Source organism: Kogia breviceps, chromosome X (genome assembly GCF_026419965.1).
Source record: "Kogia breviceps isolate mKogBre1 chromosome X, mKogBre1 haplotype 1, whole genome shotgun sequence".
In the NCBI taxonomy this organism is placed as follows: Eukaryota; Metazoa; Chordata; class Mammalia; order Artiodactyla; family Physeteridae; genus Kogia; species Kogia breviceps.
The window spans coordinates 17,766,241-17,793,445 of record NC_081330.1 but is presented as its reverse complement, the minus strand read 5'-3'; the positions used below and the strand labels follow the sequence as shown (position 1 = coordinate 17,793,445).

General features: G+C 38.6%; 1 protein-coding gene across 1 annotated transcript in view; it reads left to right on the top strand.

The window, feature by feature from the left end:
- STK26 (serine/threonine kinase 26) overlaps positions 1-27,205 on the top strand; it is a 65,467-nt gene that overhangs the window by 30,534 nt on the left and 7,728 nt on the right. Inside the window, exons 3-4 of the mRNA XM_059049950.2 lie at positions 14,016-14,246; positions 22,233-22,289. Of these exons, the coding sequence (XP_058905933.1) occupies positions 14,016-14,246; positions 22,233-22,289 (288 nt within the window). The remainder of the gene's footprint in view (positions 1-14,015; positions 14,247-22,232; positions 22,290-27,205) is intronic.

Genomic DNA, 27,205 nt, shown 5'->3' with positions numbered 1-27,205 from the left:
CACGTGTCCTCAAGTCCATTCTCTAGGTCTGCGTCTTTATTCCTGTCCTGCCCCTAGGTTCTTCAGAACCATTTTTTTTTAGATTCCATATAGATGTGTTAGCATACAGAATTTGCTTTTCTCTTTCTCACTTACTTCACTCTGTATGACACACTCTAAGTCCATCCACCTCACTACAAATAACTAAATTTCATTTCTTTTTATGGCTGAGTAATATTCCATTGTATATATGTGCCACATCTTCTCTATCCATTCATCTGTCGATGGGCATTTAGGTTGCTTCCATGTCTTGGCTATTGTAAATAGAGCTGCAATGAACATTTTGATAGATGACTCTTTTTGAATTATCGTTTTCTCAGGGTATATGCCCAGTAGTGGGATTGCTGGGCATATGGTACTTCTATTTGTAGTTTTTTAAGGAACCTCCATACTGTTCTCCATAGTGGCTGTATCAATTTACACTCCCACCAACAGTGCAAGAGGATTCCCTTTTCTCCATACCCTCTCCAGCATTTATTCTTTGTAGATTTTTTCTGACCTTTGTGAGATGATATCTCATTGTAGTTTTGATTTGCATTTCTCTAATGATTAATGATGTTGAGCATTCTTTCATGTGTTTGTTGGCAATCTGTATATCTTCTTTGGAGAAATGTCTATTTAGGTCTTCTGCCCATTTTTGGATTGGGTTTTTTATTTTTTTGATATTGAGCTGCATGAGTTGCTTGTATGTTTTGGAGATTAATCCTTTGTCAGTTGCTTCCTTGCAAATATTTTCTCCCATTCTGAGGGTAGTCTTTTTGTCTTATTTATGGTCTCCTTTGCTGTGAAAAAGCTTTTAAGTGTCATTAGGTCCCATTTGTTTATTTTTGGTTTTATTTCCATTTCTCTAGGAGGTGGGTCAAAAAGATCTTGCTGTGATTTATGTGATAGAGTGTTCTGCCTATGTTTTCCTCTAAGAGTTTGATGGCGTCCGGCCTTACATTTAGGTCTTTAATCCATTTTGAGTTTATTTTTGTGTATGGTGTTAAGGAATGTTCTAATTTCATTCTTTTACATGAAGCTGTCCAGTTCTCCGAGCACCACTTATTGAAGAGTCTGTCTTTTCTCCATTGTATATTCTTGCCTCTTTTATCAAAAATAAGGTGACCATATGTGTGTGGGTTTATCTCTGGGCTTTCTATCCTGTTCCATTGATCTATATTTCTGTTTTTGTGCCAGTACCATACTGTCTTGATGACTGTAGCTTTGTAGTATAGTCTGAAGTCAGGGAACCTGATTCCTCTAGCTCTGTTTTTCTTTCTCAAGATTGCGTTGGCTATTCAGGGTCTTTTGTGTTTCCATACAAATTGTGAATTGTTTTGTTCTAGTTCTGTGAAAAATGCCATTGATACTTTGATAGGGATTGCATTGAATCTGTAGATTACTTTGGGTAGTAGAGTCATTTTCACAATGTTGATTCTTCCAATGCAAGGACATGGTCTATCTCTCCATCTGTTTGTATCATCTTTAATTTCTTTCATCAGTGTCTTATAATTTTCTGCATACAGGTCTTTTGTCTCCTTAGGTAGGTTTATTCCTAGGTATTTTATTCTTTTTTTTTTAATGGTAAATGGGACTGTTTCCTTAATTTATCTTTCAGATTTTTCATCCTTAGTATATCGGAATGCAAGAGATTTCTGTGCATTAATTTTGTATCCTGCTACTTTACCAAATTCATGATTAGCTCTAGTAGTTTTCTAGTAGCATCTTTATGATTCTCTATGTATAGTATCATGTCATCTGCAAACAGTGACAGCTTTACTTCTTCTTTTCCAATTTGGATTTCTTTTATTTCTTTTTCTTCTCTGATTGCTGTGGCTACAGCTTCCAAAACTATGTTGAATAATAGTGGTGAGAGTGGGCAACCTTGTCTTATTCCTGATCTTAGTGGAAATGGTTTCAGCTTTTCACCATTGAGGATGTTTGCTGTGGGTTTCTCATATATTGCCTTTATTATGTTGAAGAAAGTTCCCTCTATGCGTACTTTCTGGAGGGTTTTTTTAATCATAAATGGGTGTTGAATTTTGTCAAAAGCTTTCTCTGTATCTATTGAGATGACCCCATTGTTTTTCTCCTTCTATTTGTTAATATGGTGTATCATGTTGATTGATTTGCATATATTGAAGAATCCTTGCATTCCTGGGATAAACCCCACTTGATTATAGTGTATGATCCTTTTAATGTGCTGTTGGATTCTGTTTTCTAGTATTTTTTTGAGGATTTTTACATTTATGTTCATCAGTGATATTGGCCTATAGTTGTCTTTCTTTGTGACATCTTTGTCTGGTTTTGGTATCAGTGTGATAGTGGCCTCGTTGAATGAGTTTGGGAGTGTTCCTCCCTCTGCTATATTGTGGAAGAGTTTGAGGAGGATGGGTGTTAGCTCTTCTCTAAATGTTTGATAGAATTCGCCTGTGAAGCCATCTGGTCCTGGGCTTTTGTTTGCTGGAAAATTTTTAATTACAGTCTCAATTTCAGTGCTTGTGACTGGTCTGTTTATATATTCTATTTCTTCCTCGTTCAGTCTCAGAAGGTTGTGATTTTCTAAGAATGTGTCCATTTCTTCCAGGTTGTCTGTTTTATAGGCATATAGTTGCTTGTAGTAATCACTCATGATCCTTTGTATTTGTGCAGTGTCAGTTGTTACTTCTTTTTCATTTCTATTTCTGCTGATTGGAGTCTTCTCCCTTTTTTCCTTGATGAGTCTGGCTAATGGTTTATCAATTTTGTTCATTTTCTTAAAGAACCAGCTTTTAGTTTTATTGATCTTTGCTATCATTTCCTTCATTTCTTTTCCATTTATTTTTGATCTGATGTATTGCTATAAACTTCCCTCTTAGAACTGCTTTTGATGCATCCCATAGGTTTTGGGTCTTTGTGTCTTCATGGTCATTTGTTTCTTGGTATTTTTTGATTTCCTCTTTGATTTCTCCAGTGATATCTTAGTTACTTGGTAGTTTATTGTTTATCCTCCATGTGTTTGTATTTTTTACAGAATTTTTCCTGTGATTGATTGTAGTTTCATAGCATTCTGGTTAGAAAAGATAACTTGATACGATTTCAATTTTCCACAATTTACCAAGTTTTGATTTGTTACCCACAATATGATCTATCCTGGAGAATTTTCTGTGAGCACTTGAGAAGAAAGTGTATTTTGTTGTTTTTGGATGGAATGTCCTATAAATATTAATTAAGTTCATGTTGTTTAGTGTATCATTTAGAGCTTGTGTTTCCTTATTTATTTTCATTTTGGATGATCTGTCCACTGGTGAATGTGGGGTGTTAACATCCCCTACTCTGAGTGTGTTACTGTTGACTTCTCCTTTTATGGCTGTTAGCATTTGCCTTATGTACTGAGGTGCTCCTATGTTGGGTCCATAAATATTTACAATTTTTCAATCTTCTTGGATTGACCCCTTCATCATTATGTAGTGTCCTTCTTTGTCTCTTGTAGTAGTCTTTATTTTAAAGTCTATTTTGTCTAATATGAGAATTGCTACTCCAGGTTTCCTTTGATTTCCATTAGCATAGAACTTCTTTTTGCAACCCCTCACTTTCAGTCTGTATGTGTCACTAAGTCTGAAGTGGGTCTCCTGTAGACAGCATATATACAGGTCTTGTTTTTGTATCCATTCAGCCAGTCTGTGTTTTTTGGTTGGAGCGTTTAATCCATTTATATTTAAGGAAATTATTGATATGTATGTGCTTTTTACCATTTTCTTAATTGTTTGGGGTTTGTTATTGTAGGTCTCTTCCTTCTCTTGTGTTTCTTGCCTAGAGAAATTCCTTTAGCATTTGTTGTAAAGCTGGTTTGGTGGTGCGGAATTCTCTTAGCTTTTGCTTGTCTGTAAAGCTTTTAATTTCTCTGTCGAATCTGAATGAGATCCTTGCTGTTCAGAGTAATCTTGGTTGTAGGTTTTTCCCTTTCATCACTTTATATATATATCCTACCACTTCCTTCTGGCTTGCAGAGTTTCTGCTGAAAGATCAGCTGATAACCTTTTGGGGATTCCCTTGTATATTATTTGTTGATTTCCCTTGCTGCTTTCAATATGTTTTCTTTGTATTTAATTTTTGATAGTTTGGTTAATATGTGTCTTGGTGTGTTTCTCCTTGGATTTTTCCTTTATGGGACTTTCTGCACTTTCTGGACTTGATTAAGTATTTCCTTTCCCGTATTAGGGAAGTTTTCAACTCTAATCTCTTCAAATATTTTCTCAGTCCCTTTCTTTTTCTCTTTTTCTTCTGGGACCCCTATAATTCGAATGTTGGTATGTTTAATGTTGTCCCAGAGGTCTCTGAGAATATCCTCAATTCTTTTCATTCGTTTTTCTTTATTCTGCTCTGCAGTCGTTATTTCCACTATTTTATCTTCCAGGTCACTTATCCGTTCTTCTACCTCAGTTATTCTGCTCTTGATTCCTTCTAGAGAATTTTAACTTCCATTTATTATGTTGTTCATCATTGTTTGTTTGCTCTTTAGTTCTTCTAGGTCCTTGTTAAACGTTTCTTTTATTTCCTCCATTCTATATCCAAGCTTTTGGATCATCTTTAGTATCATTACTCTGAATTCTTTTTCAGGTAGGCTGCCTATTTCCTCTTCATTTGTTTGGTCTGGTGGGTTTTTACCTTGCTCCTTCATCTGCTTTGTTTTTCTCTGTCTTCTTACTTTGCTTAACTTATTGTGTTTGGGGTCTCCTTTTCACAGGCTGCAGGTTCGTAGTTTCCATTCGTTTTGGTGTCTGCCCCCAGTGTCTAAGGTTGGTTCAGTGGCTTGTGTAGGCTTTGTGGTGGAGGGGACTAGTGCCTGTGTTCTGGTGGATGAGGTTGGATCTTGTCTTTCTGGTGGGCAGGACATCATCCAATGGTGTGTTTGGGGGTATCTGTGACCTTATTATGATTTTTGGCAACCTCTCTGCTAATGGGTAGGGTTGTGTTCCTCTCTTGCTAGTTGTTTCGCATAGGGTGTCCAGTACTGTAGCTTGCTGGTTGTTGAGTGGAGCTGGGTCTTAGCGTTGAGATGGAGATCTCTGAGAGAACTGTCACCATTTGATATTACGTGGAGCCGTGATGTCTCTGGTGGTCCAATGTCCTGAAGTTGGCTCTCCCACCTCAGAGGGACAGACCTGACACCCAGCCAGAGCACCAAGACCCTGTCAGCCACACGGCTCAGAAGAAAAGGGAGAAAAAAAGAAAGAGAAAAGGAAAAGCAAAATAAAGTTTTTAAAATAACAAATAATTGTTAAAAATAAAAAATAGTTAAAAAGTAATTAGAAAAAGAAAAATCAACAAAACAAACATAACAGACAGACATAACCCTGGAAGAAATGGTAAAAGCAAAGCTATACAGACAAAATCACACAAGGAAGCATATTCATACTTACAGAAAGAGAAAAAGGAAGAAACATATGTATATATCATTGCTCCCAACGTCCACTGCCTCAAATTTGGGTTGATTCGTTTTCTATTCAGGTATTCCACCAATGCAGGGTACATCAAGTTGAATGTGTAGATTATACCGCTGCTCCTGAGGCTGCTGGGAGAAATTTCCCTTTCTCTTCTTTGTTCACACAGCTCCTGGGGTTCAGCTTTGGATTGGCTCCACCTCTGAATGTAGGTCACCTGAGGGCGTCTGTTCCCTGCCCAGAGAGAACGGGGTTAAAGTAGCAGTTGATTAGGGCGCTCTGGCTCACTCAGGATGGGGGGAAGGTGGGGTACGGAATGTGGGGCGAGCCTGCGGCGGCAGAGGCCATCACGATGTTGCAATAACCTGACGTGCGCCGTGTGTTCCCCGGGGAAGTTGTCACTGGATCATGGGGCCCTGGCAGTGGCGGGCTGCACAGGCTCCCAAGAGGGGAGGATAGTGACCTGTGCTTGCACACAGGCTTCTTGGTGGCTGCAGTAGCAGCCTTAGCATTTCATGCCCATCTCCGGTCCGCACTGATAGCCGCAGCTTGTGCCCCTCTCTGGAGCCTGTTTAGGGGGTGCTCTGAAAACCCTGTCCTCACACACCCCTAAACAATGGTCTCTTGCCTCTTAGGCAGGTCCAGACATTTTCCCCAGCTCCCTCCCAGCTATGTGTGGCGCACTAGCCCCCTTCAGGCTGTGTTCATGCAGCCAACCCCAGTCCTCTCCCTGGGATCTGACCTCTGAAGAAGCTGGAGCCTCAGGTTCCAACCCCCACCCGTCTTGGCGGTTGAGCAGACAAGCCTCTTGGGCTGCTGAGTGCTGGTTGGCACCTATTCTCTGGGCAGAAATCTCTCCACTTTGCCCTCTGCACCCCTGTTACTGCGTTCTCCTCCCTAGCTTTGAAGCTTCCACCCCGCCACCCCCGTCTCTGCCAGTAAGAGGCTTCCTAGTGTGTGGAAACTTTTCCTCCTTCACAGCTCCCTCCCAGAGGTGCAGGTCCTGTCCCTATTCTTTTGTATCTGTTTTTTCTTTTTTCTTTTGCCCTACCCAGGTATGTGGGGAGTTTCTTGCCTTTGGGGAAGTCTGAGGTCTTCTGCCAGTGTTCAGTAGGTGTTTTGTAGGAGTTGTTCCATATGTAGATGTATTTCTGATGTATTTGTGGGGAGGAAAGTGATCTCCACATCTTACTCTTCTGCCATCTTGAAGGTCTCCCCTGCTTCCCATAGATTTTTGAAAGTTGTGTTAACACTTTCATTTGTCCTGAGGTATTTTAACATTTCCTCTTTGATTTCTTCATTGACCCATTGGTCTTTTAGTAGCATATTGTTTAGTCTCCATTTGTTTGTGTTTTCCCCATTTTTCTTTTGTAATTGATTCCTAGTTTCATACTGTTGTGGTTGGAAAAAATGCTTAATCTAATTTCTAGTCTCTTAAATTTGTTGAGAAACTTGTTTTGTGGCCTAGCATGTGATCTATCCTGGAGAACGTTTCATGTGCCCTTGAAAAGAATGTGTATTTTGCTCTTTGGGATGGAATGTCATTTAAGTCATTATCTATTAAATCCAACTTGTCTGTTGTGTCATTTAACACCATTGTTACCTTACTGATTTTTTGTCTTGGTTGTCTGTCCACTGGTGTAAGTGGGGTATTAAAAGTTCCCTACCATCATTTTATTATTGTCAATTTCTCCCTTTAAGTCTGTTAATATGTGCCTTACATATTTACGTTCTCCTGTATTGGGTACATACATGTTAATGAATTTAATATCCTCCTCTTGGATTGATCCATTTATCATTGTAGAATGCCCTTTTTTTGTCTTTTGTTGTAGCCTTTGTTTTAAAGTCTATTTGTCTGATATGAGTATTCCTACCCCTGCTTTCTTGTCATTTCCATTTGGATGAAATATCTTTGTCTATCCTCTCACTTTCAGTCTGTGTGTGTCTTTAGCTCTGAAGTGAGTGTCTTGTACAGCATATATATAGGCCTTGTTATTTTATCCAATCAACCACCCTGTGTCTTTTGTTTTGTTTTGCTTTTATTGGAGTATAATTGATTTACAATGTTGTGTTAGTTTCTGCTGTATATCAAAGTGGATCAGTTATACATAAACATAGATCTAATCTTTTTTAGATTCTTTCCCCATATATGTCTTTAGAGAGTATTGAGAAGAGTTCCCTGTGCTATACAGTAGGTATCCTATGTCTTTTGATTGGAGCATTTAGTCCATTGACATTTAAAGTAAGTATTGATAGGTATCTACTTATTGCCATTTTATTACTTGTTTTCTGGTTGTTTTTGTACTTCTTTGTTCATTTATTTTTCTTCCCTTGTGGTTTGTAGATTTTCTTAAATGGTATGTGTGTGTTCCTTTCTTTTTAGTTTTTTTTTTAATCTATGGTAGGTTTTTGATTTGTGCTTACCATCAGTTTCCTATATGTTGACCTATAACTATATCTACTTGTTTTAAACTGGTAGCCATTTAACTTCAAGCACATTTTAAAGATCTACATTTTTTACTCCTCTCCCCCACATTGTGTGTTTTTGATGACATATTTTACATCTTCATGTTTGTCTCTTACCTTTGTATCATTGTACTTGATTTTACATTTTTTGTCATTTTTTAAATTAATAAACTTTATTTTCTTAGAGCAGTTGTAGGTTCACAGCAAAATTGAACAGAAAGTACAGAGCGTACTCCTATACCCCATGCCCACACGTGCACAGTACCTCCCCCCGTTATCAACGTCCTGCCCCTAAGGGGTACATTTGTTAATTGATGAATCTACAGTGATATATCATTAGTACCCAAAGTGCACAGTTTACATTAGGGTTCACCTTTGGTATTGTACATTCTATGGGTTTTGACAAATGTATGACTTGTATCTACTATCGTAGTATCATGTGAAATAGTTCAGCTGCCGTAAAAGTCCTCTGTGCTCCAGCTATTCATCCCTGCCTCCCACCTAACCTCTGGCAAACACTGATCATGTTACTGTCTTCACAGCTTGTCTTTTGGCAGAATGTCATATAGTTGGAATCATATAGTACGTAGCTTTTTCAGATTGGCTTCTTTCACTTAGTAATGTGCATTTAAGTTTCCTCTATGTCTTCTCATGGCTTGATAGTTCATTTCTTTTTTTTGTTAGTTTCTGCTTTATAACAAAGTGAATCAGTTATGCATATACATATGTTCCCATATCTCTTCCCTCTTGCATCTCCCTCCCTCCCGCCCTCCCTATCCCACCCCTCTGGGTGGTCACAAACCATACTAGTTTACTTAAGTGATTGGTCTACATCCTTTACTATATATTTTCCTTTACTAGTGGGATTTTTCCTTTCCTAGAAACTCTTACTTCTTGTAGCCTTTTCTTTTCCATTTAAAGAAAACCCTTTAATTCATCTAAGGTCGGTTTACTATTGATTAACTCTTTTAATTTTTGGTTGAGTAGTTCTTTATCTCTCCTTCAATTCTGAATGATAGCCTTGTTTGGTAGTGTATCCTAGGTTGTAGATTTTTCCCTTTCAGCACTTTAAATATATTATGCTACTCCCTTATGGCCTGCAAAATTTCTGCAGAAAAAGCAGCTGATAGCCTTATGGGGGTTCCATTGTATGTGACTCTTTATTTTTCTCTTGCTGACTTTAGAATTCTCTCTTTAACTTTCACCATTTTAAGGCTGATATGTCTTGGTCTGGTTCTCCTAGGGTTCATCTTGTTTAGGACTCTCTGTGTTTCCTGTACCTGGAAGTCTATTTCCTTCTTCAGCTTTGGGAATTTTTCATCCGTAATTCCATCCAGTACATTTTCTACCCCTTTCTCTCTCTCTCTTCTCCTTCTGGGACCCCTACAGTGCAAATGTTAGTATGCTTGATGTTGTCTCATAATCCCCTTAAACCATCCTCATTTTCAAAAATGTGTTTTTATTTTTGCTCTTCTGATTGCATGATTTACATTCTTTTATCTTCCAGATCACTTAGGCATTCTTCTGTATCACCTTATCTTCTATTAATTCCCTCTAGTGTATTTTTCATTTCAATTATTGTATACTTCAGTTCTGACTGGTTTGTTTTTATACTTTCTAGTTACTTGCTAAAATTCTCACTGTGTTCATCTATTCTTTCCCCAAGTTCACCTAGTATTCTTGTTACTAAAGCTTTGAACTCTTTATCTGGTAAATTAATTATCTCTGTTTCATTAGGATTTTTTCAGGTTTTCTTCTTGTTCTTTCATTTGAAACATATTCTTCTGTCTTCTCATTTTGTTTAACTTTCTCTGTCTCTATGAAGTTAGGTGACAGAGTTACCTATCTGACGCTTCTGTGGGAGCATCCCTTTGCAGTCTACATGTGCCCAGTGGCTCTGGTAGGAGAGCCGGATCTGACGTGAGCAAGAGTCACATCTTCCCCCAGGGTGTGCTGGCGCTATCAGCTTGGTAGAAGGTGATGCTGGAGATGGAAGGGCTAGAGCCGGAGCCAGGGCTTCTTCTATGCTCAGCGGCCATCACTGCCTCACTGGGGACAGAGTTGGTGCCCAAAGTACTGGAGCAGAAGCCCTGCAGGTCAGGTCCGAGCTGGTTCCTTTCCCTCTAAGTGTGTGCACCACCCCCCTGGCAATGGCACCTCTGCCCTAGTGGAGAGCAGCACTGGAGCAACAAGTACTAGAGGGGGCCTGCAGGACAGGCCAGGGTAAGTGCTGGGACAGTCCCAGCAAGTTAGTCTGAGCCCCAGGCAATTTTCAATCTGCTGCTTCCTCGTGTGCATGCTGGTAATGGCTGCCTTCCCCTTGTTCAGAGGCAGGGTTGGGTCCGAGGCAGCCCCATTCTCTCTAAGTGTGAACACTCTCCTTGGCAGCAGCAGCCTTCGTGGCAGTGGAGAGCTGCACCAGAGCAAGAGAGGCTGGAGTGGGCACCCGGTGCAGGCTGGGGAGCAGGCTGTGGCAGTTGCGGGAAACCAGCCAGAGCTCCAGGTAGTTTTCAGTCTGTTTCCTCCGCCTTGTTCCCTGGGAATAAGCAAGTGTGTGCATGCTCTTCATGAGTGGAGTGTCAGTTTCTTACAGCCTTCCGGTAAGTCCCACTGGTTTTCAAACCAGCTAAGGGGACTTGTCTTCCCAGAGTCAGGCCCAACATATGGCTTGAACCCATCACTCCCCACGGAGGATCCTTGAGACTGTGAGATCCCCTGCCTCTTGTGTGTCCCCTACTTGGGCACTTTTCCCAACTAGATCACTTTTCCTCCCTTCCTGCCCAACTCTGTGCAACTCTTTCTTTATAGCCTTGGTTGTAGAAGAGCCTTTATGTCAGGCTCCAGGTTGTTTTCAGCAAGAGTTGCTTCATATGTAAGATATATTTTGATGTGTTCATGGAAGGAGGTGAGCTCAGCATCCTCCTACTCTGCCATCTTGATCTCCCTCCCATCTGCCCCTGACTTTCCACAGGAGACAAGTAAGATGATCATCCTACATTTTTCCCCTTTGGACTTTCTCAGAGTATTTCCACACTAAAAGGTTGTTGTTATTTTTGCTGTTTTAGTGGCGATGATACTGTCTAAGACTTAAATTTGTAACAATGTACCTATAGCTGAAGAGTCCAAATCCAAGCTAAGGACAGGTGATGAAGGTCAAGGAATAATGAGAATGTTCTGAGATGGATCTCTGAGGTTTTCATTTTTCACAGACACATTTTTGTGCAACGTGTATAAGTCATCTACCATTAGTTGTAAATCAATGTGACATTCATTTAGCCATTCATCCTTTTTGCTACTGCAGAACTTAGAGCTCCTTCCTGGGCTATGGCTTTAAGAAGGCAATGCAAACACAGATATACCAGTAAATTAATTTTGCAATAGAGATAGAAAGATTTAGAAATGTTAATATTCTTAAGAGACTATTTGATTTGTGTTGAGAGGGAGCTGACTTGATTTTCTTAGAGGCTCTAAAGAAGAGTGAATGTGAATGATTGGGCAAGCCAGCGTCTTTATAAAGGTGGTTTTTAAATTGCATTGCTTGAAGTGTTTACCATTTATTTACTTGACTTTTGCCCTTGCATGAAAAACCAAAAGGAAATACGTCTTACTTTGGTTTAAGAAGCTGGCGACGACGTGGTGAATGGGGAGTTAGAACTTAGGTATTATCTATCCCAGATTCAGGAAGTCAGGGAGATGAGGTTATACTAATGAAAACTTGTTTTCAAGATTCCCTCCACTCTGAAAACTGGGGTTTTGCATGAGAAGTTTTAGTCCCCAAATGAAAGATTGGGAAGTGCAAGTGTTGTGTAAATGAGAGGTCTTTCTCTTTTTCCAACTTGGTATTCCTTGATTGAAAATCTTAAATTATATTTATTGATGAGTTAGAATTCACTTCAGAGCATGTTTAAAATTCAAAATGTGACTTGATTTTTAAATCTTTGATTTACATACTTTCAGGAACCCATTTATTATAGAAATCAAGAACAGCTGTGTTCTCCCTAGGGTTGATTGTTTCAGTCAAATCCTTTTAAAACACGAATTAAGAAGATTAGGATTTAATCTTTGTTTCTTCCAACAACAACAAAAAATCTCATCATAGAGTTAATATACCTCCTAGTCCGGAATGTGTTATCAGAAAGTACATATTCAATGCTATCTACTTTTTAATCAATGGTATATTTAGAACTTTTAGATTATTTTGTAGTTACGTCAGAAAAACTGAAAGATTGGCTCTTTTTATTTTTCAAAATTCACTGAATTTAGGAAGTTATAGAGTGGTGAACCTATCACTGAGCTATTTGGTGAGTATTTTTGCCGCAAGGTACTAGAAAGACAAGAACCATCACCAAAAGTAGGAAGAGGTAACTTGTGGGTTAGCTATTATACTATGTGATACTAATCACAATGTCTTGGTAAGAAATTAAGCACCAAGTAAATCAATAACGATGGTACGCAAGTTTTGGAGAAGGTATTATAACAAAATGTTAGCATTAAAGAAACATTTGCAACCTACGAAGCCTAAACTATTTTTAAAAGCTCATTTGAGCAGCTGAAGATGTATTTGTCCCATGTGAATACTAGAGGTGGGTGGGGATAACAAGTAGCTTGCCATATCAAAGAGACTATGGCATACATGGAAAGTGTCTTTTAGACATAGAAAAAATCCAATCAAGGAGAATGGGGAAGCTTATAAATTAAGCAGGTCATGTGCGAACTGTCATTTAGGCTGGTTGAAAAAAGAAAAATTGGTGAAATTCTTTAAAATCAGTCATAAGTTTTTAAGTTACTCAAAAGCAGGCAGTTTACTGGGTCTATTTGGTGATGATGGTGCAAGAAACTTGACAGAAAAATAATAAACTTTAATGATCTATTTGTCTAATAAAAGAAGATATAAGGGAATATGCTATCGCAATAATTTGTCTCCTGAAATTGATGACCAGGTTAAACTGTAATAAATGAACAGATAATCTAGGTCCAATTAACAAATTAAATATAGACAGTTCATCCGAACTATATAGCATCCTTCTATATTTTGAAGGAACTCAAAGTAAGGTTTTAGGTCTGGACTAATAAAGCACTTAAGTATAAATTAGATTGACATGTATACACTGCTATATTTAAAATAAAACGCCTTCCCATGAAAAAATAAATTAAAAATAATAATAACATGCCATTTTTGTGAGGTTTGGAAATCTTTTTTTCTACTTGATCAGTAGTATATATTCAGCAATATGAGTTTAAGTAAGGTTAAAGGTTATCTTGTGAGAGTAAAATTTGAATTCAAAATTGTACACTGTTAGATAAAGGATATTTCTGAATCAGGAAAGGACAGTGAATTTATAAATCTAAGTCATGCCTATACATCTGTTAACCTAAAACCTTATGCTTGATTCAGATTTTGTTGTAGCAAAATATTGATTTATTCTGGATTCCTACTGTGAGATGTGTTGTGAAAGTTAAACATATTACCATTTCCTTACGAGTACTTGCAATCATGATAAGAGCATAGAATCTTACTTCAGCCATTGATGAGAACATTACATACAGATAGGATCCCAAGTAAAGAAGAAAGAAAGGACTTGTAGATTCTTGGGTCTTTTGTGCTCTGTGTTGTTTATATGGTGGTTTAGAAGTATAGGTGCAGTGATTAGGATGTCCAAGTTGGAGAGAGAGGAGAGTTAAAAGGTAATATTTTGCCGGTGGAATGTAAGAATTTTAACAACTCACCTACCTATAGCTTAGATTAGGTATTCTCTCTCATTATCACTACCATTGCATTAATGTGCAAATTGTGTATATTCAGCTGCTTTATTCTAAAAAGAGTCTGGCCCTTTGGTGTGCACCAGAGACAACATTTGCTCTAGGAGATTGTGGTAGCAGGATCAGCTAAGCCCACTTAGTGTGGGTGATCCAATAGAATATGGATTAGTTGGCCATTTGGGATACAGTTGTTCTAACAAAGCACATGTGGAGAGTCAAGGGAGTTTGGGTGCTTTTTTTTTTTTAAATGTGGTATTGTCTTATGTGATTTATTTTCCTTCATTTAAAAACTTGATGCAAAATGTTTGTGCTCTTTCCTTTCTTTCTCTCCCTGCTCCCCCTTAGAATAATATAGCCGATCCAGAAGAACTGTTCACAAAATTAGAACGCATTGGAAAAGGCTCCTTTGGAGAAGTTTTCAAAGGTATTGATAACCGTACCCAGCAAGTGGTTGCTATTAAAATCATAGACCTCGAGGAAGCCGAAGATGAAATTGAAGACATTCAGCAAGAAATAACTGTTTTGAGTCAGTGTGACAGCTCATATGTAACAAAATACTATGGATCATATTTAAAGGTAATGTGTACACTGGATTATTTAAGTCATAAGGTATTTTCATTATAAGTATTTCTTTTTTTTTAATTCTGTTTTTCGAAAGGCAATGTCTTAAATTAGGATTTGACAGCCTTTGGCCTCCAGGCAGAACTCAGCTCCATTTGTAGTGCCAAAATAGACTGTTTTTAGATTTAGCAGCTGTATCCTGAACGTATCCCAGTACTCAGCTGCAACATTTTTCCACACCTGAACTTTTGGGTTGAGGGAGGAACGGAAAGGCAGCTGAGCCTTGAGACATATCCTTTGCCTGCAAAGAGCTTTCTCCCTGGGCTTTTACACATTATTCTCAGTGGTCCAGTCTGTCTCAACCTCAGAATTCATGGCATATGTAAGCATGTCACTATTCCATTGAGTTATGGTGGTTATTTACACATCTCTCTCTCCCTCTAGGTTGTAAGCTTCTTGACAGCAGGGAGTTTAGTTCAACCTGTCTTGGTTTTCACATCACTTAGCACAGAGCATGGCACATCTTAAGTACAGGATAAATATTTGTTGAAATGGAATTAAATAGATTAATATCTGTTCCCCCCCACCAAAAAAAAGTTGGATTTTTAGTTTCCAGGATTATGGAATTAGACACCTGAAGTTCCAGCAGATGGAGTTATTACTGCATCACAGAAAACTCTTTGGTGACTAAAACCCAAGAGTTCTTGGGTTCCATATTTATAGAGTCAGGATTTGTGTCTACTGAAATATAAAACAATAAATAATTAGAAAAATGTAGCTTAGAGTTTTAATTATTTTAAAATTTAAAAAAATGTATCACCATATTGATATTTTTCAAAGGAGAGCAGCATTAGTTAGATCTTTGATTTTCAGGGCTTACAAGGGGGAAGGTTTTTTGTTTTTTTGTTTGTTTGTTTGTTTGTCCATCTATCTCTAGGCCAAAAGGGTGTGTTTATAACCCATCAGGCTGTTGGCCTGCACAAAAATTGATGCTGTCTTTTTATGTTCCGCTGATCAAATATACCCTAGGATAAACTATCTATATTAGTTAATACTGATATAGAAATTCATCGATTTCCCTGGCTTTTTACAGAGCCTAACCTTTTTTTTTTTGGCCGTGCTGCGCGACTTGCGGGATTGAACCCCGGCCCCCTGCAGGAGAAGCGCAGAGTGCTAACCACTGAACTGCCAGGGAATTCCCCACAGAGCCTAATTTATTCTAATAGTATGTGAATTAGGTGACTGTGGCATTAATGCATAGTAGAATGAATCATTAAATAGCCAAACAGTCACTATGTGTCACACACTGTACTAGGTTATGGAGATGTAAAAGTGAACAACTCCTGCCATTAAAGAGCTCACAGTCTCATATTGCACTAAAATGGTGTAGATTTTGTGATTGAATGTGTACAAGGTACAGATGAGGCGTAAATAAGAAAATGGTCACCTCTACCCTTTTTTTTCCATGATGGTATGAAGGAAAAGCTTCCAAGAGGAGGTGATACTGCTGGTAGCTCCTATACAATATACTTTTAAGTGTTAGCCATTACTCTATTTTACTGTATACCTGATTACTTGATTCTTTGTGGTTCACTTTGCTTTTATATTCTTTCCTAAAAAGCTTATTTAGTGGGTCAGATTCCTTTTTAGGAATCCTATGGGGGTGGTCATTCAGTCTCAGTGGTTTTAGGTTTCCCTTCTAATTTCCATAGCAGGCGTGGTTGTAGGCAACCCAGGGAATTTGTTGGTGGTGGTGGTGATGTGTGTGTGTGTTTTGCTTATTCTGGTTTACTCTTTCTGGATTGAATCCTTGTAATTCCAGACCCACTCTAGAGCAAATCTGAACACTTGCTATTTTTAGGCACCTGTATCAGATAAGCTAGTTTTGGTGACTGACTTATATTAAAGAAGCCCTATTTAAAATGTGCTATTGTATATTATATTGAAAATGGGTACTGACGTGATATTGAGTTTTATTGTTTGCTTACAACCTTTCTTTATTCATATTCAGTACTCCCATGGAAAATGAATTATAACTCTGTTTTTATCATTTCCTAAGATTTCACATTTAAAAAAATTTTCCTCATAGTATACATGTACCAGTCACCCAAAAAATACTTAATCTTTTAATAAATCCAACTGATAGTTTGTTTTCTCCAAATCTTGATTGTTGAATGTTCTCAGGCCAGTTAGTGATACAAAACTGTTATCCAAGATGTCTTCTTACAGAATTAAACTGCATTATTTTTATCTCGTTTACCCGTCATTAATTAAAATACATGATGAGAAAGCCTACTTTGAAGAACATGTTACTTCATGATAAAATTGTAGGACTTCACAGATGGCTGTTATTGATTATATTTGTATCTAGATTATTTGTACACACATATTATCTCTATATGGATATATATATATATATATATATGCACAGAGAAAAAGAAATACGATTTTATAACTCTTTAATACCATTTATTTAAATGACTTTCTTAAATTGACCACTTGTTTATTTTCCATTTATATTAAACCATAGTGTGACTTTACAGGCTTACACGTTTTTAAACTAAAATCACATCAAATATAACAGGGTTCTGCTTAGTTCAGTCAATGAAATCAAGGCTACATCCTCTATGTACCATCAGAGAACTGCATCATCAATCGACTTACGCTCTTGTTCTGGCCCATCCTTCCGTTTCAGATGACATGGGAGATTTTGAGTCAAGTTAATTGTGTAAAGTAGGATACAGGTTCTTTTCAGGTTGTCCTAACACAGGACATCACCAAGACCCTGACTGTTAGCTGGAGGAAAATTTATTGCACTTGAGAGAAAATTATATGCTCTCTGAAACTGTATGTAGTTGTAGTACTTTCCTTGAGACATGCAGAAATGTACTAGGTATTCATTTTGACTGAGCTCACTGTATAACTTCGTTTTTAAAAACAAGAGTAAAAACCAGACAGACACATCAGTATGACCACAATATTTTCCTTTAATTTTACTTCACTGCATATTTTCTTGACAGACAAAGTTAGTCTTTATGACGACTGCTAAAATAAGCAAACCCTTCCCTTCTGATCTCATAACATTGGAAGAATCTTTTATAATCTTTAAATATTTTTCTAGTTCGATGTAAATCTTAAAATGAAGCTCACTCAGGCATTGAATAGAATTTGAATCATGCCTTTATTTGCTGCTGAAAATTGCTTTTAGATTTCTGTTTATGTTAAGGAAATATGCCCCCCTCCACATACCACAACGACTGATATTTATTTAAAAAAAAAAAGAATTGAATGATTGAAGTAAAATATTCCAGAACAGAGTCTGTACCGTTTTGTTTCCTTCTCGTTATTTTTCCTGAGACTTTTGTGTGTGCTTATTTCCAATGTATGGTGAATGTTTCTGGAATATTTCTGGAATATTCTTTAATTTTTAAAAATCATAGTTTTCTTATAAAACTTGAAGGAAATTGGAGAGGGAAATATTTCCTCCTTGTACAGTGTTTTTTTTTCTCAAAATCAGAATAGCTTTAAACTTCCTATAATACACCTCTAAGAAGCCCCATATTAGATTCAATTCAGCAGATATTTATTTTTCGGTCACCTACTCTGTGCACTCCTCTCATTCTGTTTATTTGCCCTGGTCAGTCTCATCTACTTTATTCTGACAATTCCTAAATTCATGTCTCTGGTTTCAGCCTCTCTCCTTAGCCCCAGATAGGTATATCTAACTTGTCTCATATCTCCCACTTATCTGTGGGTAGGTTCATCAAGTGCAATAACCCCGAAAGTGGGGAATAGCATTTAAAGTGGGTCTTGAGTATGATTTTGATAGAGTTTGGGATGTGAGGGTGGGGTATAGACAAGGCATCCTAGACTGGAAGAAGACGATTCCAAGGTGGTAAAGTATCTGGCAAGGTGATCTCTACTATTCCTTGCAGTTATATAAGATTTCACATTCTGTTTCTTTTTTTATTGTGGTATAATATGTATCACAAAAGTTACCATTTTAACCATTTTAAATGTACAGTTCTGTGGCATTTCATACACTCATGTGATTTTGCAACCATCACTAGCATTCACCTCCAGAACTTTTTCATGTTCCTCAACTGAAACTCTGTACCCATTAAACTATAACTCCCCATTTTCTCCTCACCGTAGTCCTTGGTAACCACCATTCTACTTTCTGTCTCTATGAGTTTCCCTACTGTAGACTCCTCATATAAGTGGAATCATACAACATTTGCCCTTTGGTGGCTGGCTTATTTTACTTACACCTGCTGGTTTATGTGGTCAGTGTTATGATTGGCTCTCTGCTTCATAGACCAACCTCCTTAATTCAACATGTACTTGATCTATGTTCAATAATTATCTCATAAATATATATAATGGGTATTTTAAATTTTTTTTCTACGAGCAAAGGAATTCCAAGTTCCACAGTAGCATTTCTCCCCCCTTTAGCCAAGTGTCTGCTTTAGTGGCAAATTCAAAAGCCCCGTGGGATGATGGAGTTGATACTCCAGATACCAGTGATTTGTTAAAATTAGGCTCCAACTTCTCCCCAGTACACAGTATAACTCTGAAGTACTTAACTCTTTCAAAAAATTTTTATTGGAGTATAGTTGATTTATAATGTTATGTTAGTTTCAGGTGTACAGCAAAATGAATCACTTATACATATACATATATCCACTCTTTTTAAGATTCTTTTCCCATATAGGCCATTACAGAGTACTGAGTAGAGTTTCCTGTGCTGTACAGTAGGTCCTTATTAGTAATCTATTTTATGTATAGTAGTGTGTGTATGTCAGTCCCAATCTCCCAATTTATCCCTCCTCCCCCGTTACCTCCTGGTAACCATAAGTTTGTTTTCTACATCTGTAACTATTTCTTGAAGTACTTACTCTTTAGGCCTTCTGAATTTTGGAACAGAGAGCCGTTTCCTAACCCCTAACTGACCACCCATGTTGATGCAGGGCTTTATTTAATTTATCTTTTTATTTTTTGGCTGTGTTGGGTGTTCGTTACTGCACGTGGGCTTTCTCAAGTTGCGGCGAGTGTGGGCTACTCTTCGTTGCGGTGTGCGGGCTTTTCACTGCAGTGGCTTCTCTTGTTGCGGAGCACGGGCTCTAGGCACGCGGGCTTCAGCAGTTGTGGCATGTGGGCTCAGCAGTTGTGGCTCGCAAGCTGTAGAGCACAGGCTCAGTAGTTGTGGCGCACGGGCTTAGTTGCTCCACGGCATGTGGGATCTTCTCAGACCAGGGCTCAAACCCGTGTCCCCTGCATTGGCAGGTGGATTCTTAACCACTGCACCACCAGGGAAGTCCCTGATGCAGGACTTTAAACTTAACTCCTCCAACCCATTGTTGAAACATTTGGATCATTTTATAATTGGAGAAGTGACATTTTTCCTTCAGGGACTTCCTATACTTAAATGTGCCAGATATATGGTTATGGTTTAGAGGTTTAGAGTCACTTGGCTCTTTTGGATTTGTAAACCAGTATGTGGATATCATCTTAGCCTTTTAAATTATTTAGGAACAAACCAAACATACATATTTGCATTCTCCAACACAAACATCTTTTACCAGAAATCAAAGATAGAAATCGTAGTCCCCCAAAAGAATACAAACACACAGGGTCTAGGTTTTTTTGGTTGGGTTTGGTTTGTGATTGGTGTTTTCATTAAGACCTGCTGTGGACAAGGATCGAGTAAGAGCCTGTGTGGGTTAAGCTTCCTTGAGTAGGGAGGAGCCCCACCAGCTCGCCGTTCGTGCCTGTGCCCACTCGGGCCTCGCTTCAGTTCCCCCGCCTGCCTCGCAATCTTCTGAATGTCTGGACCTATAACCGTCCTCCAGCGAGGCCTGTCTGCAGAAGTGGCACTCGGAAGGAAGCAGCCAGAAGAGCTATGAGGCAGCCCTGGTTCCCTGCCCGCTTCAGGAGAATCCTCGTGCCACTGAATAGCTCGCTTGCAAAGAGGAAGCCTTCTTTTCAGATCGGGAATTTGCTTCGTCATAAGTTTAATGACTTTTTAAGCTTTCTATGAATACATTTTGGTAGGTTTCTGTTTTGAATCGGTACCAAAAAAAAAAAAAAAAAAAAAGACACGCGTTGTTTTTAACTTGGAACACAGGTGCTTTCATTCACGCAGAACTGCAAAACAGATAAACATGTTTTATAAGATCTTTTTCTTTTTCTTTGAATGTCAGGTGAATGGGAAGCATTCTGAATTCGTGGGATAGAATGTAGTACTTAGGGGAAAAACGTGGCAAAAGAAAAACTTCTCAGGCTGTACGGCATTGTGAGAAACGCTTTTTTCTTCTGTAGAAAAAAGTATGAAGATGCATCAGGTTCACAGTTCTCATGTTCTGAGTCCTAATTTCTATACATGAAAACAAGTTACGTGAACCACTCCTGGAACTCTTCTCCTCTCCCACTGTTATGGGGATTTATTTCCTCTCCTTCCTACTGTATACACCACTCTTTCTCTTCTCAGTTCAAGCTGGCCTGCTGTGACAGGAGAGAGTTGATGTCAAGATGGGCGGGGAACATTGTTCCTTTCTTTCTCTTATACATCCTACATAATGTCAGCATCTTAATTTAACTGGGCCTTCCCTCCCTGGACCCTTACCCTACACCACAACCCATTCCCCCCACTCCAGTGTCCCCTAAACACTCATCATCATGTTATTGGAGTCCATACTCTGCCATAATAAAGCCCCAGTCTCATGGAGACACTTGGAAATTTTGAATGGAACTCCTGAGTACTTCCCAGGGATTTTGGTCCTCAAACTCCAAAATCTTCATTCCACAGCTGGGACTGTAAAGGTGAGACACGTGTTCCTGGCATCCCAAGTTGAAGCACGACACTGAATATATTTTCCCCTAGAAACATTGTCATGGTATCAATGGTAGTGTCTCTGGTATCCTTTCTGCTATACTATGGATACCTTTGTGTTAAATTGTCTTTTTGGAGGACACTGCGCCAGGAACCTAGGCATTCTTTTTATGGGAAAATGCTTGCTTTCCAAATTCCAAACATCTTACTTAAAAATGGACTTTTGGAACACAATCCATTCACAACGTGGCTATTGGCCAGTTTAGTAAAACCAACCATTCCGCTTCCAGTCAGTTCTGTGGTCCTACAATAATTCAGAGAATACCACTCATGAAATGGTATGGAGAGAGAGATGTCTCCTGTATTTCAAACTATAGCTGAAAGAAAAATGATTTAATGATTTATTCCAAATTTTATCTGGTGTATGTAGCTGAATGGTGTGTGTGTGTGTGTGTGTGTGTGTGTGTGTACACCTGTTTTGTAATTCAAATACATGTGTTCCCCCTGTGAGCTCCATTTCCTCTTGTACAACTTACAGTGAAGCTAATTCTACATGGATTAATCATAATTCTTTTTAAGCTACACACTCCCTTTCTCTTATCCATTTACCTCGGGGGAGAGGGGGGTCAATGTCCTTTCTAGGTTCCATATGTGTACGAAAAATCCCCGTTAATCCTGGTTGGTAAAAGTTGTAAAGTACATTAAAACAAAAGCCAAAAACTAAAATAAGGCACAATACCCAGTGTCCTCAAACTCTAAACTCACATGGGAAGTACCCAGAAGCCCCATTCAAAATTTCTACAAGTCTCTATTTACCTCCTCATTCTTTAATGTAACGATCTTTTCTCTTCAGTATCATTATTCAAAATAATTTAAAATGATGGTTTTTTTCTGGGTTTTATGAAAGTTGCTAACAGTTAAACAATAAAGAACAATAATGTGTTATTTATTTAGCTATATCATATGCTAAATCGGTTTCAGGGAGGGCCAAGACTCAGAACTTGACTTTCATTTGCAATAGTCTATGGAAAAATATATTCTGAGTTCCAAACAACTAGTTTTAAACCTATGTTTTAGAACCAGTACGTTAGTATGTCAGATTTAACATTTATGCTAGTATGTTATGTGGCTCAGGTTTATAATTATTAAAATTATCATGGCTTTTACAGGGTTCAAAATTATGGATAATAATGGAATACCTGGGCGGTGGTTCAGCACTGGATCTTGTAAGTATTTTTAAATAATTACACACATATATCCATATTTGCACTTTTTTCTTTTAATTGAAGTTAGCAATGGTTTTTGGACAAGCTAACTGATTGTTTAGTTAATATGTGCACTCTGTCTTCAGGACTACTACTCTTATATAGATTCAGCTATATTGCAGGGTTCCACACGTTGCTGGCATTCTTAAAGTATATAAGAAATGCAAACAGCTTAATAAGATAAAATTCCCCCCAAATTAGGAATGCGTGTGTGACAGTTGCCATCGGTTTAGAGTTTTACTTTACATGGTTATCCCTGAGAAGACTCAGTGTTCTTCGATTTTTTTTTTTAAAGATATCATTCAGATAACTGTCCCTAAAGTTGGCTCTTGGGTTCTGACCAAGAAGGCGTACAGACCCAGCTCTCTGCGGAGTTCTCTCTGCCCCTCTATAGGTCATTTGGAAATGTGATGGCATCTTTGTCACAATGACTTGGAAGTGCCACAGCCATTTTAGTGGGCAGGGACCGGGCTGCTACAATCCTGCAGTATGCGGGAAAAGTTCTAACCAATGAGGATATGTTCGTGCATGAAATGTTTTTGAGAAATACTGGTTGTTTTCCCCAAGTGGTGTGATTCTGTCAGTGTTGTTCCCCACCTTTTAAATCTTGATTAATATGATATTGTATTTAAAATGCAATATGAGGGCTTCCCTGGTGGCGCAGTGGTTGAGAGTACGCCTGCCGATGCGGGGGACGCGGGTTCGTGCCCCGGTCCGGGAGGATCCCACGTGCCGCGGAGCGGCTGGGCCCGTGAGCCGTGGCCGCTGAGCCTGCGCGTCCGGAGCCTGTGCTCCGCGACGGGAGAGGCCACAACAGTGAGAGGCCCGCGTACCGCAAGAAAAAAAAAAACAAAAACAAACATAAAATGCAATATGAGTGACTAGAGACAAGTTTGTGTAGTAGAATAACCACTGGGCTGGCCTGTGGGAGTTTGAGGTTCTAGCGCTGGCTCTATTTATCACTAAATCTGTGACTGTGAACCAGACACATAAATTCCTTGGACTTGGATGTCCTATGAAACAAAGAATTTGCACTAAGCTCCTCTTCCATGTTTAATATTATATGACTTTTATATAATACGCTTCTGCCTTTGAAATTATAGTCTGCTGTTTCTAAAAGTAATTTTAATTCTTATTTTTTAAAGTGGAGATGAGTTTTTCTGACTGAAAGTAATCAAATATTTTTTAAAGGCTTTCATCCTGACTGCCAATGACTCCAAAGTTTCAAATAATCCTGTGAACAGAAATGACCATAAGCGATTTTCTTCCCTTTAAACAGAACCATACTTAAACCATTCTAAAGAAATGGTAATTAAACTTGATGGAGAGCCTCATCTTCTAGGAATTCATCTCAGTTTAATCAGTTGCTGAGTTAGGTCATCCTTCCTTGTGTCTAATGTAATTCTTATATCCTAAAGCATTTTTTTTTCTTTCTCTCTCCTCTCTAGTGAGAGAACATAACTGGTGTTTCTTTGGATAATAATCCTTCATGCATATGGAGTCAGGTCTCATTCTCCTCTTACCGTTAAATGATCTCAGCTCTATTTCTCTTGTCACATGGTTTGATTACACAATAGTTTTTTTCATTAGCTCCACAAGAAGCCTCACAATTGCTCCACGAGCCTCCTTCCACTTCTTAAATATTAAGAACCCTTTCCAAATTCATCACAGTTAACTGACCCCCAAAAGTGCTTACCATGTCGCTTCCCTGTTTTGTAGGCATTGGCAAAGCTAGTGCACTGCTTTCACCCGGATTTCTGATAGCAATGTGAAGCACTGGACACTGGCCCAGCCCTAACTAATACAATCTGTATCCCTAGTAGTAGTTTGGTCAGTTTTATGAAATCTCTGAATGAAATGATTATGAGATCATAATCATTCTGCCATTCTGATCTCCACCTAAATACAACAAATACCTATTAGCATAAATTCAATGAAACTTAAAATGTTCGTAAAATCAAGAGACCTAGACCCTAGTCCTGGTTCTGCCATTGACTAGCTGGCTAATATTGGGCAAGCCAGTTAACCTGTGCCTCAAATGTTCAATCTAATTACTCATTAGATGAGTAATCTCTCTAATTCTGTTTTTCTAGCCCTAACACTTAATGATATTGTGATTTAATTCTAAACCTCATTTGACTGGACTTTGTAGGCAGAGCAAGTGATGAGAAAATGTGCTATTTCTTCTTCATATAGAGTCCTGTACGAATGAATGCTATCATTTGGGGGAATCTAAGACAGGATCGGGCTTAGAGGAGGGCACCGCTACCAGGAACAAGAAAAATCAGGAGGGATGCTGGGTAGAGAGTGTTCATCCCTTAAACTGGTGCCTGACTAAGGGAACATGATTATGACCAGTATTGATGTCAACATTATATAGTGTACACCTCAAGATTCCCCCCCATTCTAACAAAAATAATTAGTTGTATGTGAACAGACTTTGATCATACTGTACATTATTTTATTGAATTGATTATACCTTACTTCTTTCCAAGTAGAATTGCAGTGACTTACAACAAAAACACCTATAATAAGGTTAAGAGAATAAAACATGAGCACCGGGGGGAAAAGTTGGAAACAATATGCCAACTGTAAGAGAAAGCATAACAAAACGTGGTGCATTAGGGACTGGCTGGAAGTCAAAAGAGTATGGGGAACACCCCCAAGCCCACAGGTAGAGAGTCTTTGAAAGGGAAAATGTCCCCCTCTTGAATATCCTCAGTTGACAACAGAGGCAGATCACACAAGGCCAGTACCCTGCCCTGGGGGCAGAAGTGTTAGCTCTTAGAGACATGACATGGTCTTCAGTCTTTGGAGAGAAGCTCAGTTGTGCGCTCCAGGCACAGTCAACCGAGATCTTGCGTCACCTCTCCCAAGGTTGCATTGGAAATGTTTTAAAAAGCAATCTGTGTTCCATCTACTTTACCTTCCTTCTCTTTCCAACTCCCTTACTTCTCCTTTTCTGATCATTGTCATCATGGCTAAGGAAACACTTTAACCACAAGGTTTGGGACAGTTTTCTGTCTGATAGTGAACAAGAAAAATGCAGCTCTACCACCACCCCATTCCCATTTCCCTGCCACCCAGGCGCCCCTACCATCCCCCTCCGGTTCCCAGTTAAGTGAGATTTTACTTTTACTGAATTTTAAACTGGACCTAAGTATACCAGATAAGCGAATGGGTCTGTAGGACCACTTTTCTGTTTGTTTTTATGTATATATGTTTTTAAAATTCTGTATTATCCAGGGCACTTTTAGAAATCCTTCAGAATGATAGCTAGTACCTTTTATATGTACCTTGCCCAATTTCCTAAGTGACTGAGGGTATGCCTCCTCTGGCCCTGTCAACATTTTATGATCAGGGGTACTAAGTACTAATCTTAAGTAGTATGACATTTATCTTTAACTTATTTGATAGTACCTCAGAATTTCATTGCCAGCAATCAATAAAATAATGTGCCATTTTCACCTTTTAGATGACTTTAATCACTGCTGTTTAAATAGAAACTTTTGGGGTGGAAGTTGATGTATTTGAAAGTAAACAGATAATGTTACCTAGGAAAGGCACCTACCGAACTATGAACATCCGTGGAGTATACTATATATCCAGAGCATAGTTAATATTAAATGGTGGGACTGAAGTGTGGTTTCTATTTTAAGCTGTTAAATTTCAACATGAAAGTGCCCTTTATTCAGAATAAATATGGCATTCATGAAAGATGAAATACAGAAGGTGCCAAAGAGCTGTGAATCCCTCCCAGTGTGAGGCAGCGTGGGCAATATTTGATTTTCACCACCTCTTCCCTCCTTCCAGCAAACAGAACTCTACCTCAGCTCTGACTTTAGATTCCCACCCTTTCCTGTAATAATACTGTACAGTCCACTGTTTGTGCTTTATGAGGTACCAGAATTTTAAAATAACCATTTATTTTAAGGAGAGATTTTCAGATATTCCATTACAAATTCTCCAGAAACCTAATCATTGCTTTCCTTGTATTGCAGTTAAAACTACTGGCTTTAGTACAGGGAAATGTGTTACATTGATTTGAAAAACCGTATCCCTCCATGATTTGATATTTTTTTTACAATGAAAGTCTGAATAGTTTAATTATTATATTCCTAGCTAAAATTTAAATCTAAGTCTCAAAAAAGGCTCTATGCTTTACAATGTTTTTGAAATACACAAATGCTAAGAACTGTGCTACAGCTGACCTATATGATCAAATTTGGTTGCTGCAAAAATCTTATGGACCGTCTGATCTAAAAATCAGTTCGGGGCTTCCCTGGTGGCGCAGTGGTTGAGAGGTCCTCCTGCCGATGCAGGGGACACGGGTTCGTGCCCCGGTCCGGGAAGATCCCACATGCCGCGGAGCGGCTGGGCCCGTGCGCCGTGGCCGCTGAGCCTGCGCGTCTGGAGCCTGTGAGCCATGGCCGCTGAGCCTGCGCGTCCGGAGCCTGTGCTCCGCAACGGGAGAGGCCACAACAGTGAGAGGCCCGCGTACCGAAAAAAAAAAAAAAAATCAGTTCGGTGTAAATATTTAATAAGTTTTAAACAGCAAATGCCAAAATTTAAATAGCTGATTTCTTTTTTCTTATCTGAGAAAAACAAAGCTAGTTCTGTCATTATTTAAGCATGTTTCTTAGATCTTTGACGTAAATATTTAAGAACCTTAGGATTTGGAGCTAGTATGTAGGTTGTACTATCTTTCAAGATTAAATCTAATCATTAAAAAACTCTTTCTGCCCTTTGACTTAACTTTCCTCACCTTTTAAAAATTTCTCATTTGTTTAAATATTGGTTTAATAAACAGAACTGCTTCATATATCTTAGCTATTATCTTATTTCAAAGAGAATGTCAAGTTCAAACTTCATTGTTC